Source organism: Gossypium hirsutum, chromosome A09, assembly GCF_007990345.1.
Source record: "Gossypium hirsutum isolate 1008001.06 chromosome A09, Gossypium_hirsutum_v2.1, whole genome shotgun sequence".
Lineage (NCBI taxonomy): Eukaryota > Viridiplantae > Streptophyta > Magnoliopsida > Malvales > Malvaceae > Gossypium > Gossypium hirsutum.
The window spans coordinates 25,779,948-25,796,522 of NC_053432.1; the positions used below are offsets into that span (position 1 = coordinate 25,779,948).

At 35.3% G+C, this 16,575-nt stretch overlaps 1 protein-coding gene and 2 pseudogenes across 2 annotated transcripts; 2 read left to right on the forward strand and 1 right to left on the reverse strand.

The window, feature by feature from the left end:
- The first annotated feature begins 235 nt into the window (after positions 1-235).
- Positions 236-355, forward strand: LOC121207184 (uncharacterized; annotated as a pseudogene).
- A 638-nt stretch (positions 356-993) lies between these two features.
- LOC121207180 (uncharacterized) lies at positions 994-1,110 on the forward strand (annotated as a pseudogene).
- A 2,074-nt stretch (positions 1,111-3,184) lies between these two features.
- On the reverse strand, positions 3,185-15,712 carry LOC107888745 (probable transcriptional regulator SLK2). Of its 2 annotated transcripts, none has more exons than XM_016812935.2 (10): positions 15,588-15,712; positions 14,010-15,011; positions 13,564-13,695; positions 13,220-13,268; positions 12,420-12,634; positions 12,265-12,333; positions 9,902-10,002; positions 9,461-9,554; positions 9,305-9,374; positions 3,185-4,343 (listed from the first exon to the last, which is right to left on the reverse strand). In XM_016812935.2, exons 2-10 carry the CDS (start codon positions 14,904-14,906, stop codon positions 3,445-3,447), a joined length of 2,526 nt encoding a protein of 841 aa, XP_016668424.1. In that variant the 5' UTR covers positions 14,907-15,011; positions 15,588-15,712; the 3' UTR covers positions 3,185-3,444. The 2 variants fall into 2 exon arrangements, with proteins under 2 accessions (XP_016668424.1, XP_016668423.1); XM_016812934.2 differs by lacking the exon at positions 15,588-15,712 and adding an exon at positions 15,107-15,519.
- Between the last annotated feature and the right edge of the window lie 863 nt (positions 15,713-16,575).

The following is a 16,575-nucleotide window of genomic DNA, read 5'->3' on the forward strand; positions in this document are numbered from 1 at the left end:
GCAATTAAGCATTGTTGGGTTAGAGTAGAACTAGGATGGATGACCTCCTGAGAAGTCCTCGTGTTGCATGCCTTACATTTTATTTATTTATTTGCATTTTCTAAACTTTATTTATTTATTTGCATTTTGTGAAAGAAATCTTTTGAAACATTATTTGGTCAAATTTGCATTCAAATTTGAGGCGCAAGTGCAATAAGAGATAGCCTTTATATAAACTGATTGTGCAAGATTTGTGGGGTGCGATCATACTAGCATTAATGCAATGGATTTCAATAGAACTCTACAATTAAGCGTGCTTAGGTGAGAGTAATACTAGGATGGGTGACTTTTTGGGAAATCGTCATGTTTGCACCGCTCCCATTTTATTTTATATAATTTTTTTAGTTGTTTTAATTTAATTAATTATTTGTGTTTTGCAAAATAAATCATTTGAAACATTATTTTCAATTAGGGGTTGCCTTTATGTAAATAGATTGTACAAGAATTGACGAGTACGATCATACCAGCAATAATGTAATGAATCTCATCATAACTCTGCAGTGAATCATGCTTCAGCAAGAGTAGTACTAGGATGGATGACCCCCTGGGAAGTTCTCGTGTTGCACCCTTCTCATTTTATTTATTTATTTATTTGCATTTTACGAAATAAATCTTTTTAAACTATCTGGTCAAATTTACATTCAAATTTGAGGCGCAAGTGCGATAAGGGATAACCTTGATGTAAATAAATTATGTTGGAATTGATGGTTGTGATCATACCAACACTAATGCACCGGATCCCATCAAAACTCTACAGTTAAGCGTGCTTAGACGAAAGTAATACTAGGATGGGTGACCTCCTAATTAGTCATCGGCAATCATTCTTTCTTTTTTTTTTTGCGTTTTGCAAAATAAATCATTTTAAACATTTTTTTGGTTATAGTTGCTTTCAAATTTGAGGCGCAAGTGCGATAAGGGGTAGTCTTTATATAAATAGGTTGCGCAAGAATTGATGGGTGTGATCATACCAACACTAATGCACCGGATCCCATCAAAACTCTAGTCAAACGTGTTTTGGCAAAAATAGTACTAGGATGGGTGACCTTTTAAGAAGTCCTTGTGTTGCTCTCCTCTTATTTTATTTTTTATTTTCATTTTGCGAAATAAACCTTTTTAAACATTATTTATGTAATTCTTTTTTTATTTGCGTTTTGCGAAATAAGTTTTTTTTAAACATTATTTGGTTGTAATTGCTTTCAAATTCAAGGCACAAGTGCGATAGGAGTAGTCTTTAAGTAAATAGATTGCACAATAATGATGGGTGCGATCATACTAGCATTAATGCATCGAATCCTATTAATCTGTAGTTAAGCGTGCTTTGGTGAGTGTAGTACTAGGATGGGTGACCTCCTTCTTGGGAAGTCAACATTATTTAAATATTTTTATTTGCATTTTGTGAAATGAACCTTTTTAAACACTATTTGCGTTATTCATTTTTTTTGTGTGTTTTGTGAAAGAAATCTGTTTAAACATTATTTGATTATATTTTATTCAAATTCGAGGCGCAAGTGTGATAAAAGGAAACCTTTATGTATATAAATTGCGTAAAAATTGATGGGTGTGATCATACCAACATTAATACACTAGATTCCTTTAGAAATATGCAGTTAAGCATGCTTGGGTGAAAGTAGTACGAGACTGGGTGACCTTTTAGAAAGTCCTTGTGTTGCACCCCTATTTTTAATTTATTTCTTTTGCGTTTTGCGTAATAAACATTTTTAAACATTATTTTCATAATTCTTTTTTTTAGCAATATTTGACCATCTAAAGTTGACATGTCAAAGCTGATTGAGTATTAGTTCGATTGGCATGTGCATTGTTGCCAATACAAGAGGACATGGGTGCGTTAAAGCGCATTATCCTCCTATTTATGGTTGAGGAGGGATTATGGATAGTTCTAGACATTTTCTTGTATAAAAAAGAATAGATATGATTAGAACCTATAATGAAATTGTTCAAAAAAAAAAGTTTACATGTCAAAAGAAAACACTTTTTGTAAAAAGCGTTTTTTAAAAAATGCTTTTCTCAGGACATATTTTTCACATCTGCGAAAAAGCAACCTATTTCACTAAATAATCAAAATTTCAGCCTATATTTCCTTGTTTTTCTTGAAATCGGCATATAATCTTAATTTTCCCATATATGTCACCAGAAATTCCAATTGCTTGGTTATATTTTAAGGCTTTCTTTTGTTCTAACTCATGAGAGGATAATAATCAGTCCTTACAGTGCAAGGTAGCTCTTCCATTGCTGCAAAGTAAGAATTCATTCTAAAGTTCAAACTCACTCCCAGTCTGGTTCATTTTAAACACTTTCTATTACTCATTGACATGAAAACTCCTTACAATTTTTCAATCTATGAGTACTCTTGTCTTCAAATTGAGTTGCTAGATAAGAGCCCAGACCAAAAAAATAATAATAGAGGTTAAATTATTCGGCAAGTCAACTATAAAAGCAAGTAATTTAGTTCTAGTATATATAAATATGATGGAATAATTGCTATATATTTAAACTTTTAAACGGGATTAAAGTTAAATATTAAAAAAATTAACTTGTCAATTAAATTTTTTAAGTCAATATAAAAAAAATGAGCAATTGAAGCACTATCGCGTTTTGAATAATGTTGAATTTAATTCTGTTTTTTTTTCTTCATGTAATGTTTAAGCACAATAAACAAAATTTTCTAAGTTCAAGGTTATGCTCAAGTAAAGTTTATTTGGATTAAATTGTTCACTTTTATAAAAGATTAACTTACTCTCCAACTTATAATCGAGAGACCCACCCACCAACGAAAAATGGATGCTTTATATGAACTTTCTAGGGAATATCTAGGACAACTTTAAAATAATTATAAATACAATAGAAAACGTTATAGGAACCGTTAGCTAAGGCATCAAGCATCAGCATAACAAATTGGTGGGTGCGTTTTTCTATTGGTATGCTTGTGAGGTAAGCTGAAACGGCACATGATGCCCACTTCTTCTGTCAGAAGAAATCACTTAAGACTTTAAGCCATGCCTATAATTGAAGCATTGCTAGAGTTGTAAACTGTTTGCCATCCAGGATATCACAGCTTTTCTTCGTTGAAATGTTTAATTGCTTTAGATATTCTCATACAAGCGAGGCAAGGAATCATGAAAGTGGGGCAGTGAAACAGGCAAATCTTATATATTAATAAGAAACAAAATCTCTTCTCAAGTTCGTTCAATAGAGTACACTTGTTGAAAATGATACAAAGATCCCCAAATACCAAGTCAAGCACGAAGCAAGTGATGTCGCAACAATGCCATGTTCAAGAGGCCCGGATACTAGAAAGAAAAGAAAAATACAGCTATTTCCAATATCCTATACAATGATTTGCCCGACTCTCACCCAACCGGAAGCCATTTATTAGACCAAACTAAGTCATGCCTTCCACCCATAACTCGTATGATCATTTAAGTCACAGTTAAAAAACCCATTTTCCGTTAACTCGTGAGATATATCCGAAATAATATCATCTTGCAAATGAAGATTCTGAGGCAAATCAGGTGCTCTCTGGGAAGATACATTGTTGCCACCAGCTGGGGAAGAGTCACTGTTTGAAGCGGCTCGGTAACTGTTGCTTTGACTTGGTGGAGCCCTTGCAACACTTCCTGACATATTAGAGGTAGCTGCAGCAGTGGTGTTGCTTGCTAAGCCTATTCCATTTCTACCCAAGCTCGCATTCTCACTCTGCCCACTCCAGGACTGCTGCTGAACTCCCGTATTATTATTTGGCATCTCATGGAGCAGCTGTCGTACCATTTTATGTTGTAAAGCCTGATTACTCTGAGAGCGTAGCAGATGGTTCTGTTGAATTAAGTTATTGGCTGTTAATGTATGCCTCTGCAGTTGAGGCTGCTGAGCTAGTACATGCGGACTTGATAAGCCACTAACAGGCAGGGTATGCATGGATCTTGGTAACAATGCAGCAGGACCTTGGAAATTTGAGGATGGACTTCGGTTAGAATTATTGAAGGAAGACGAGGCTTCCTGATGAAGTGGGCTAGGCTTTGAATTCATCGAATTCTGCCTAACAAGCAGATTCTGGTAGTTAGTAAGTGCCAAAGCAGTTTGTGCTGAACTGCTTAAAGCTTCCCGACCAACTATGTTATGGTTGGTGCCTGTTTGATTGTTTATTCCAGGATGCAATGCCATCAGCTTATTGAGTATATTCCTCTTTGTTGGCAGACCCTGAACGTTGGCTAGTTGCTCCATTTCCAGCATTTTTTGCATTTGGAGCTTGGCTGCAGTGGCATGTCGAGGATAGTTTTTCAAGCCATCTGCAGATTTTGTGTTTAAGCAAACAGAACAGTTAGAACCAAAGCTGTAATGGTTCTCTCTCAATTCACATTAACTAAACTGTAGAACCACTAAGATTTTAGCAGATTAAAATTCCAGATACATGGTGATGTTAAGTCTAAAATGAGAGTAATTCGCCTCGAACATTTTCTTTTCCCAGTGGTTGCAAAATCCTAAGTGGTGAAAACAGAAGGGCTTAAGAAGTTTATTGTGAAAGAATCAGGGGATGAAAACAAAGGCTATCTAGAAAGTTCCCATGAAAAGCAAAGCATGCAAGCTTTCTCCTTAATAAAGGGAACTGTAGGAATATTCTGTAAATATTTTAGGAATATTTTGTAGATATTTTCTTTATTAAAATCCCTTATTTTAAGGGATCATATCTCCTATTTAGTATCTTTCCTAACTTAGAGTTTCCTAAAGTAGTGTCATAGGTTGTATATAAAAACTCTGATTTATGTTCTATTTAGTATCAAATACTCTGATTTCTACATGGTATCAGCTTAGGTTACGATTTCTTTTTCAACCTAGACCATGTCCGAAACTCCTTCTCCTACTTCGGAGATTACTTCAAATCCAGAAAATTTTTCTGGTTCCGATGCTCCATCAGATTCGTCTGGTCTGACTATCACCTGCCATCGATTGAATGGCAACAATTTTCTTGAAGGGTCTTGTGAAGGTAATCTGGTCATAAAAGATCCAGAAGGTAACCTTTCTTCTACTGCATTTTTCTCCTCCCAGTTAACTCCTAATTGGATCCTCGATTCTGGTGCTACGGATCATATGACTGGTAACAAGGCATTGTTTCACAATTTTTTCCATACCTTTGGTAAAGCTGTCAAAACGGCTGATGGTACCTTGTGCAAAATAGAGGGACATGGCACTGTTATTCTCAATGAACAGATTGCACTTAAAAATGTTCTCTTTGTACCAAATCTGGCGTGCAATCTCATCTCTGTTAGTAAATTGTCCACAGGCTTGCACTGCTCTGTAATTTTTAATGATCGTGATTGTACTTTGCAGGCACTGAACTCGAAGAAGATGATTGGTAAGGCCAGCTTGCATAATGGTCTCTACATCCTCCCTACCTCTCCTAAAATCGAGATCTCCAAGTCATTTACCGCTTTAGGAAAAGTTGATACTGTTATGTTATGGCACTTTCGTTTAGGCCATCCTAGTTTCCAATACCTTGCAAAATTGTTTCCTGCTCTATTCATTAATAAAAGGCCTAATTCTTTTTCTTGCAAAGTTTGCTCTCTTGCCAAACATACTAAATCATCTTATTTTCCTTCTACATACAAGCCTTCTTACCCTTTTGCTTTGATCCATAGTGATATTTGGGGCCCTTTTCGGGTGAAGAATGCTGATAATTGTAAGTGGTTTATCACTTTTATTGATGATCACAGTAGGATAACTTGGACTTATTTGCTGAAAGATAAATCTGAAACTGCTAGTGTTTTTGTGCAATTTTATAACATGGTTCTCACTCAATTTGGGTCTAAAATCCAACTCTTTAAATCTGATAATGGCAGTGAATTTTTTGCTAGGTCTTTAGGTGATTTTTTTAAGGAAAAGGGCATAGTTCAGATTAGTTCTTGTGTTGGAACCCCAAGCAAAACGGCGTTGCCGAAAGAAAAAATAGGCACCTTCTTGAAGTTACTCGTTCTCTTCTATTTACTACTAATGTTCCTAAATATTTGTGGGGGAAGCCTTATTAACTGCCACATATTTAATCAACCGGATGCCTAGTAAGGTTTTAAAATTTCAAACGCCTCAATCTATATTTTTGCAGCACTTTCCTCATTTTAAGCCTATCTCCTCCATTCTGCCACTTAAAATTTTTGGCTGCACTGTTTTTATCCAAAATATTGCTCCTAATAAGTCCAAGTTAGATCCTAAGTCTTTAAAATGTGTATTGGTTGGGTATTCTTCACTTAAGAAGGGTTATAAATGCTATCATCCTCCTTCTAAACGATTTTTCACCACTATGGATATAACATTTTATGAGCAGGATTCCTATTTCACTCAGGCTGAAATTCAGGGGAAACATGGAGTGATTTTCAGCCACAACAGGTATCTCCTTCTAATCTTCATTCTCAACCTTCAGAATTGCCATCTTGTTCGCCATTACCTGCAGATCTGTCACCTGTGAATGCTCCCATTGATTCTCCTGTAGTACCTATGACTAATTCACCTACACCCACTTTAAACACTCTTCCTGAAAATACACCTACTCCAATTGACAGTCTTCAAAAAACACCATCACCCAAACAGCTTCGTGTCTACATAAGAAAAAGAAGACATATCCCTGAGACTGTTTTGCAATCTGATTCTTGCCGAGAATTGGATTTGGGTCCAGCTGCCGAAATGGAAGAAGAAATCAGTAAGTCCACTACTCTAGATGACTTTCCTATTGCTATTAGAAAAGAGGTTAGACAGTGCACCAAGCATCCTATTGAAAAATTTACTGGTTATAATTCATTGATGCCGTCTTTTCAAGCATTTACAGCAACTTTGGATAAAGAACAGGTTCCCACAAGCATAGCTGAAGCTCTAAAGGATCCAAAATGGAGAAGGGCTGTTGAAGAGGAAATTTGTGCACTAGAGAAAAATGCTACTTGGACCATTACAGACCTTCCTCAAGGAAAAAAGGCTGTCGGCTGTAAATGGATCTTTGCTGTAAAGTATAACTCCAATGGCAGTATCCAATGATACAAAGCTAGACTAGTGGCCAGAGGTTTCACGCAAACATATGGGATAGACTTCACAGAAACTTTTGCACCTGTGGCAAAGCTTAACACTATTCGAGTACTCCTAAGTTTGGCTGTAAATTGCGATTGGAAATTACACCAACTTGATGTAAAAAACGCATTTCTTAATGGCAAGCTTGAGGAAGAAGTCTATATGCAATTGCCACCTGGCTCAAAGTCTATTGAAGGTAGCAACAAGGTTTGCAAGCTCAACAAGTCTCTATACGAGTTAAAACAATCACCCAGAGCTTGGTTCGAGAGGTTCACTAAAGTCATTCTTCAAAATGGCTACAAGCAGTCCCTTGCCGATCATACGCTTTTCATCAAGGTAACTTCTACAAATAAGAAAGCTATCCTAATTGTGTATGTGGATGACATCATTCTTACTGGAGATGATGAGGAAGAGATTAGCAATTTGAAGAAGTTGTTAAACAGGGAATTCGAAACCAAGGACTTGGGAAAGCTAAGGTATTTCCTAGGAATGGAGGTGGCAAGATCAAAAGAAGGACTTGTGATCAACCAGAGAAAGTATGTACTTGATTTACTCAAAGAAACTGGTTTTCTTGGCTGTAAGCCGGCTGATACACCAATGGAGGCAAACTTGAGATTCAATAAAGAAGATGAGTCCTTAGTAGACAGAGAGAAATTTCAAAGGTTAGTTGGGAAACTAATCTACTTATCCTTGACAAGGCCAGATATAGCTTTTCCCGTAAATGTGATAAGTCAACACATGACTAATCCTACTGAAGAGCATATGGCAGCAGCAAATAGAATTCTCAAGTACTTGAAGAAAACTCCAGGACACGGCTTAATGTTTAAGAAGACACAAGACAGAACTGTTAAGATTTTTACAGACTCTAGTTGGGCTGGAGATCTCACTGAAAGAAGATCCACTAGTGGGTACTGCACTTTTGTTTGGGGTAACCTTACAACTTGGAGAAGTAAGAAACAATCTGTTGTTTCAAGAAGTAGTGCTGAAGCTGAATTTAGAGCACTAGCTTTGGGGATATGCGAAGGAATTTGGCTACTTAAATTACTAAAAGAACTTGGCACAAATCAGGAGGATCACTTTGAAGTTTTGTGTGATAATCAATCTGCCATTCAGATTGCCAAGAACCCAGTTCAACATGACCGAACAAAGCATGTTGAAATTGATAGGCATTTTATTGCTGATCAAGTCAACAAAAAGACAGCCACTCTTTCTTACATTCCTTCAGAAGGACAGATTGCAGACATTCTTACCAAGGCTTTGCCAAAACCTGTGTTCAATAAATTCCTATTCAAGCTGGGATTATACAATGTATATTCTCCAGCTTGAGGGGGAGTGTAGGAATATTCTGTAAATATTTTAGGAATATTTTGTAGATATTTTCTTTATTAAAATCCCTTATTTTAAGGGGTCATATCTCCTATTTAGTATCTTTCCTAACTTAGAGTTTCCTAAAGTAGTGTCATAGGTTGTATATAAAAACTCTGATTTATGTTCTATTTAGTATCAAATACTCTGATTTCTACAGGAACAGTAACCAGGTGATGGCCACAATCTTTACAAATCTGATGATTTTCTTAAACAGCAAGAATGAAGCAGCTAAATATTATTCCCATGCTACATAAAAGTAGTTACTTCCTCTTTGATCTCTTAACTAATACCTCCCAATCGAATAGAAAAAATTCTTTAGAATAATTTTATTTTGTTTTTAAATAAAGCAAGTATGCCACATTATATGACAGTTATTATAATACAATTCCATTATTGCCCGTCAGTAGATGAGATGAACAAAAGAGAATCATCTATTTATGAATTTAATCTCTCTACTTTATGAAAACTGAAAAGTTAGCCCCTTTATTTTAGTTTGTCAGGATTTGGTCCTCCTACTTCTCGAAACTGAGAAGTTAGTCCAATGGGGTAACACTCTTACACCTTGCTGTTAAATAGTTAACTTGGAAATTAGCAGTTTAGCAATTTATATGTAAGAAAGTAGCAAAAATCAGTAGCAGTTAAGTGATTTAAATACAACAAATTAGCAAAAATCAGCATTTCAAGTTCACGTGTTTACCGAGCAAACTAACTTTTCAATTTTCGTAATTCTAAAAATTTAGAGGAACTAAATTTTTGTCAAGTAGAGAGATGAATTTTATAATTTATAGAAAAAATATCAAAATGTCATAGGTCAGTAAGGGAAATAGTCACTTACCAATAGGCCCAACCTTTTGTTCTCGACAAAAATCTATCAGATCTTTCATGCTGATCACAACCTCAGCAATCTATAACAAATTACACAAAAACTGTAAGGAAACTCAAAAAAGAATATTTGTTTACAGGTATTTAATGCACAAAACCAAAACTGTACCTGCAAACATCTCACATATCTTTTTGAGAAACCCAAATCATTCAGTGATTGTAACTCCAAACTCTTGACAAGCTGCCGTCCAGCCATCAGGAACCTAAGAGAGCAATCAACGTTGCATCAGTGGAACCCTAGTATCCAGGTAATAGATCTGAGTAAGATGCAACTAAAATACTCACTGAAATCGTCACTAAATTAAAAATAAATAAATAAACCAGTCTAAGCTTCTATTACTAAATTAAAACTACACCACAAAATTGAACTTTTGGGGCTGTGCCCCTCAGGCTAAATTGCACACAAGAGAGATAACTTCACACAGGTTTCTTAGACAATGACTTGGAACAACTTATCTGCTTAAAATCTTAGAGGATCTAACCAAAAGAACCAGATAAGAAACACCAATTCATGGAATGAAAAACTTCTAATATTGTATGATTAACTGACATGTTGCTGTTTGTTTGCAAATCTTGCTGAGAAACGCTGTCAGACCCGCCTTCAGAAATTGAGCTATGACATTTTTGTGCCACCTGAAGTAACCGGTTTACCTGCATGATTTAAAAGTTCAAATTATATCATGTGTCTTTAAATAACTTGAACAAAATGAGCACCTGATCAGGAAATGGAAAGAAATATGTACTACAGGAGAGTTTCGAGCAGAGATAAGTTAAACTAAAAAGCACTCCACCTACCAAAGGAATGCAATTTTAGAAATTAAAGGATCAAAAGAAAAGAAGCAAAAATGATTCACATCTTTTGGTCCTCTTAAGGAGCACATAAACTGGTTAACACAATTTTGGGCTTTCTACGTTCTGCTCCCCATTATCAGTAGATTCAACACAACATTTATGGCATGTTTGGAAGGAAAGGAACTAATGCTTTACTTGATAGAATAGAAAGAAATTTTAAAAGATGGAAAATTGTAAAGGTAGAAAGATAGAAAGATAAAAACATATATATATATTTCTTTCTATTGGTGTGCTTGGTAGGAAGAAAAAATTGAAAGAATAAGTAATTTCCTTTTCATTTATTGCTTTGTAAAATTGAAAAATAAGAGAAAAGAAAATGAAACTTTAAAAAATTGCATAATATTGAACTAACATATACCCCACTATCATTTCAATCCTCTCATTTTCTATCCTCTTATCATTCCAATTTGGAATGATTTATTTTTATGCATTAAAATGAAAAATAGTTAGTTCTCTTATTTTCTTTCCTCTCACTTTTTTCCTTACCAAGTACACTCCATTTATTTTCTTTCTACTTTTCCACTCCTTCTATCATTCTACTATTCCACTCAACCAAGCACATCCAAAAAAATAGTAGAGCAGAAAAGATTAGAGTTTTTTATCCTACAATGTTTGAATTTCTTCTTTAAAAGATAGCAGCAGAGTAGAGGTTGGGGGTGAACTAAGGTTCTGCTTGGTATGAAGGATGGAAAAGAGTGGGGATGGAAATGTTGTTAAATTAATGAAGTCACGAAGTGGGAAAGCTATTATGAATATTAACCATTTAATTAACAAATTTTCCATACTCACTCTTTTCCATCCTTCCTACCAAGCAAAGCCTAAAAGATAGCATAGCAAAGATTGGAGGCAAGCTAAACCCACCTCATTTTTTAAATTACTTCAAGTTGAAAGGGTCTGAAATGTAATTATTTTCTTAGATATGCAAACAATAGCACATCAATTATATAGTTTGCTCTACTCCCTTCTTATCTCCATTCCTAAACTAGGTAGGGAAGACTTGTTATGTCTTCACTTCTCACCTTTCAACTCATTTATTTTGTCAAGTTCAGAACACACAACAAAAGAACTTCAACTCCCTTTAATCTCTTTCATAAGAATTCAAGTACTGCTATTATTTGAGCTCCATGCTGAATGCACCTCTCTTATTACATAAATCCCCGTACAAGGGCCAACAATCGATATCAATCACTTGTGAAACATAGCTACATAACTTGCATGCAAAGATTCCTCCCATGCATTTCATCTCTAAAGGATGAACCCAAGAACATTTATATGGTGGAAATATATGCTGGTTGAGGGATTATGTTATTCAAGTGTTTATTTTATGTTTTCCTGATTTGGTTGTAACCTTTACCTATATTTAGGTTCTTTCAGATTGAATAATATTTTATTTCTCTTCTAATTATTTCTTTTAGTGTTTTAATTGGTATTCGATTTTATTAGATTTTTTAATTTAGTTATAGATACTTATGCTAGTTTCAATTAGGTTTTGGATGATGAATTTTTGAGTTTTTGAAATATTGACTATTGAGATATTCTCCCACTATTGTTCTTTGGTTCTCACCCCTGATTCTTCCACTTCTCTCTTGATTTCCTTTCTTCCTTCCACCTTCCCTCCCTCATTTTTTTATTCAATTTCTGATTTTCCCTCTAAAATATATATCTTTCCCCTACTTGCTCTACATGAAATTACCATCAGAGCCAAGCAAACCCAAGTAAAGAAAACAAGGCAAGGTTATAATAATGTCACTTGAAATTAATATAGTAAAATGTTGGACATTGTTCACAACTTCCAATTGTCCTACTCATACAATTTCTATTCTTTAAAGACTCAAGTACAACTGTATGCTCTTTAAAACCATAATTATATCCAGCACTAGCACACATCTAGTTATCTACCAAAAAGAAGAACAGAATCATCTTAAGGAACATAAATTCTCATCCAATTGCAAGGTAAATTTATAATAGCAATGTCGTTAACTTTTGATTAGTAAGGAAGAAATAGAAAAGGAGTGCGACTGAGTTAAGAGCTTAGAGCTAATAAGTTACAAATTTTAATACCTGAGGTGCAACTAAACGACGAGGATAAAGTTCTTCATGTATACGTGCACAAAACTCCCAAGACAATATCTACATAAAAGAGAGTGCAATAGGTTATTCCTAGACTAAAGCAACATAACAACTCAAAATATGGAACAATTTCCATTTATGTTAACCTTTAAGTCCTGAGTAAATATGATGCGAAGCTGACCCTCACGCACAACACGAAGCTGCTCATATACACTCTCCTGAACTGCTTTTCCATATTCCAACATCATCATCCCAGAAGGAAATCTACACTCGCGTGGAAAATCCAAAAACAGAAGCTCATCAATTACTCCACTGCTAGATTTTTTTTCATTAAGTCTTGGTAGTACTTCAAAAGTTGCCTCTGTCAAAATGATAGTAATTAGTTAGTCAAAATCAAGTCATTGGTCAAATAGTAAGTTGTCAGAGCAATTATAAGTGACTTTTTAAGTAAAAATATATATTGAAGCTGCATCACAGTGCACAAGTTCTGTAACTAATGAGACAACGTGGGTATTAGACCTGGAATCTACAGTTCCAGAGAAAGTTATGAAACCTTTCATATAAATTTCAATTCACTGGTATATAACACATTGTCCAACTGGGAGAACAAGAAATGAAAAAGCTTAAATCAAGGAAGGTTTACACTGAGAAAAGAATACCAATGATTCTAGAGCCTATAAACCTAAAAATTCAAAAAAATCATTTCCCTCTACAATCTAGAACATCAGTGCACACAAGAGAAAAGAAAAAAACAATAATCATGAGCCTGAAGGAGATAAATCTGAAAATCAATGAAAAGAAGTAATGATTTAACTGCAAATAATTTTCTCCAGTAAACACTCAGTAAGGTCTATTTCCATACCCCATTTATAAAATGTGTTTCCTACCAAAATTAATTTAAAAGAATATTGCTCTACAACAAAATAAATGCTCATAAATCTCTTACCAAATCCCCTTCCAGACTTAGACCCACAAATGTCACAATACCAGGCATCCTGAAATTTTATGTGAAAGAAAACATGTTAGAAGACAATTTAAGAATCAAAGTGACATATATTATTATTGGTATAACTTAGGTATCCTTCACGTCTGTCTGTTTTACGGTCCATGAAGATAATTATCTCAGGGTTCGTGGTTGCCCCTCCAACAATGTCATTTCCGGGGTTCAAACCTGAGTGCAATGTGCTTTACCACTACTCCCAACACTTGTAGAACGGCCTAGACTTGGTCATATAAATATAATTTTCTTATGTTACAAACTACAAAATAGAGAGAAGCATAAAGGCTAACCATAGCTGCTTGAGGGAAAACACCAAGTGCATGACTGCCAACATTATTATACATTGATAAACACCATCTTTTCTTCGCACAGGTAGAATAATACTCTGCCACAAATTTCCTCCAGTATGCAATTGTATTGTCCTACAAAATTAAGTAGACAGGATAGGATTCAATAAAAATTTGAACTATAGCATTTACCAAGTTGAAAATTTGTTAATGTCAACACAAAAGACCGTGACAGAGTTCCAGAAAGATAATTGAGCATGCACAACAGCATATGGTATATTTTTAACTAAGTTAAACATGAGAATACTTCACAATCACACCAAGAAGATAATTGAGCAGCAGATCTCCACAAAAAATGCAACCTTAATAGGAATGAAATTGTTAGCTGAAACCATTTAAAATACAAGATACTTCGCCACAAGATGCAGCGGACAAAAATTTTAACTCACGTGTGGCCTTTGCCGTTGGTGATATAGGTATTGCATTAACTGGCGAGCACATACACCACTATCAAAAGGACGCTTCATTTCAGCTACTTGTTGCATGCCCTGTTGTTGAAATTGCTGCCTTAATTGAATTTGTTGCTGCTGCAAGTGGGCTCTCTGCGAATGTGGCATTGACTGCAACATTTGTTGCTGTTGCCTAAGTCTCTGCTGCTGAATCAAATCTTGTAATCGAGGGTTTCGACCTAGCAACTGCATGGAATCCGGCCTTTGCAGCAGCTGTTGCAACATCTGCTGCTGAAGAAAGTCTTCTTGCTTGACATCTACTCGAGGTTTCTTCCGCACCTCGGATAGATCACAAGAGTCTTGCATGAAGGACCCTTGGACCCATGGACCCATGGGAAGTGAAACTTGGCCAGTTTGTGATGTGGGCAAAGATGTAGCACTTGAGGCCCCTCGAAGTTGCTGACTCTGCTGCATGTGTTGGACACTTGGTTCTTGATGACCTCCAGATGATCCATCAATGACTGATGAACCTGACATATTGTTCGAGGAAAATGACATGGGCGATGCTGGTAAGCGCATATATGAATCTGTATTGAAGCTAGAACTTCTCTGCAAGTGGGGACCTCCTGACAATACCGAATTTGCATGTGTGACCAAGGAACTAGCCCCAACACTAGGTCCTGAGTTTGCCACACTGTTCAGCACTGTACAATTCATGTCCCTGGAAACTGGACCGAGATTATGACAACCAGTTCCAGGAATTGAATCAGAAGAGTTCTCATAAGGTGAGTTCATGCGAGAGTTAACAACTGCCTGGGACTGCCCATCTCCTTGGAAGAAAATTCCAGAACTAGCAGAGGACTGGGTTAACCCTCCAGCCCCCCGAGAAGGTTCCATTGGAGGCACCGCCCCCTGATGGCTGGAGTCTAAATAGGTATCCAGAGCCAGGCCTTTCTAATAATAAATACGGCCCCAACAATCTGTTACAGAAATCTAAAAACACTGTATAATAGAAAAAAACAAGATAACAATAGTTAGAATTCCAATTGCATGTGTTCCAAGAAAATAAAATTACTAATTTTCAAACAGTATTCCACCTAGATAAATCAATCAATACTGGAAACACCTTGGAAGATTTCCTAGACTAATCCCATTTTTTAAAACTAACTTCCTTAAATGTCTCCCCACCTGCACACACAACAGATATCCCTAATCTGACCCAACTCGCTAAACCAAGAATCTCTAAGTAGAATGTTAAAACCTAAAATCCTCCCGCTAGCAATCATATCACTTTTAACACTCGCAAAATTTTAGTGTGAAAGTTGAACTAAAAAAGTGAGAGAGCCCAAGTGGACCCAATAGAATAATGCTAATTAAAGCGTTACTAACAAGTTAAAAAGGAAGATCAAGAAATAGCAAGCAAGAACCACTTCAAACAAGAAATAGTAATCTTTCCTAATTTTGAAGATCGATCAAAGCAGATTCGAGATTAAACTACTGTAAGTAAATAAAAAGGATTAAACAAAAAAACTAGAGAAAATAAATTACTAATTAAGGAAATAAACAGAAGCTACCAACCTCAAAACCGCAGACTGAAAAAAGGAAAAAAGAAATACAAAAGCAAAAGGTCTTCTTTTATTTATTTATTTTTTAAAACTCAAATTGGAAAACTGAAAAAAAAAAAAGGGAAAAAAGACGAAATGGTAGCAAGAAAGCTTTCGAGAGGCGCATTGTATACCAAGCGCGAATGACAGAATGGGAATTACCGGCTGCAACGGTAACTTTTCCTATGTAATCGAAGGTGCCGTTTCGTAATGAAGGACACGTGTCGATGATAGTCTAAACGAATTCATTGTTCAATAGTGTGGATGACGTGATTAGATTTCATTCGTTGATCTTGAGGCAGTCTACGATAGGTGGCGGGGATGGAATATTTTGGGTAGATGTCTTACTTTAATGGTTCGGTACAGATTTTTGTTTAACTCGTCAACCTTAACCGATTTCGAGCAGAAAAAGTAAGTGGCAAAATTTTGATTGGATGCAGGAAGGAATGTTTTGAGATTTGACACTGCTAGGCCATTTTTTTTATTATAATAATACATGCCATTATTTATTTTACGATTTGAGTATAGTTTTATTTAAGTTTAAATAATATTTAATTAAAATTTTTTAATAATGTCGACTTTAAAATTCGTAATTGATCTAAATGCTTAAGAAAAAAATCTCATTTTTACTTTTTCCAATTACTTATTGATTGTTATATAGGTGATTTGTGCACGTGTATTTTCAATTCAATTTAAAAAATATTTAGGTTAAACTATCATCAAGTTTTTTTTTGTTGATATGTAGTTTTCTCCTTTAAAAGTATTTAGTTGGTATTTAATTTTTTTTAACCTAGTTTGTAACATCTCTAAAACCCTTTGGTCGAAAGTAGTGTAATTTTTGGAATATACATGTTAGTTTTATGAGAGTAAATAAAATGGGATTTATCAATGTTAGTAGAACAAGTAATTGGATACTAGAGGAAGTTGAAAAGACTGATGTGTTCATAGGAATTAATCTGGGT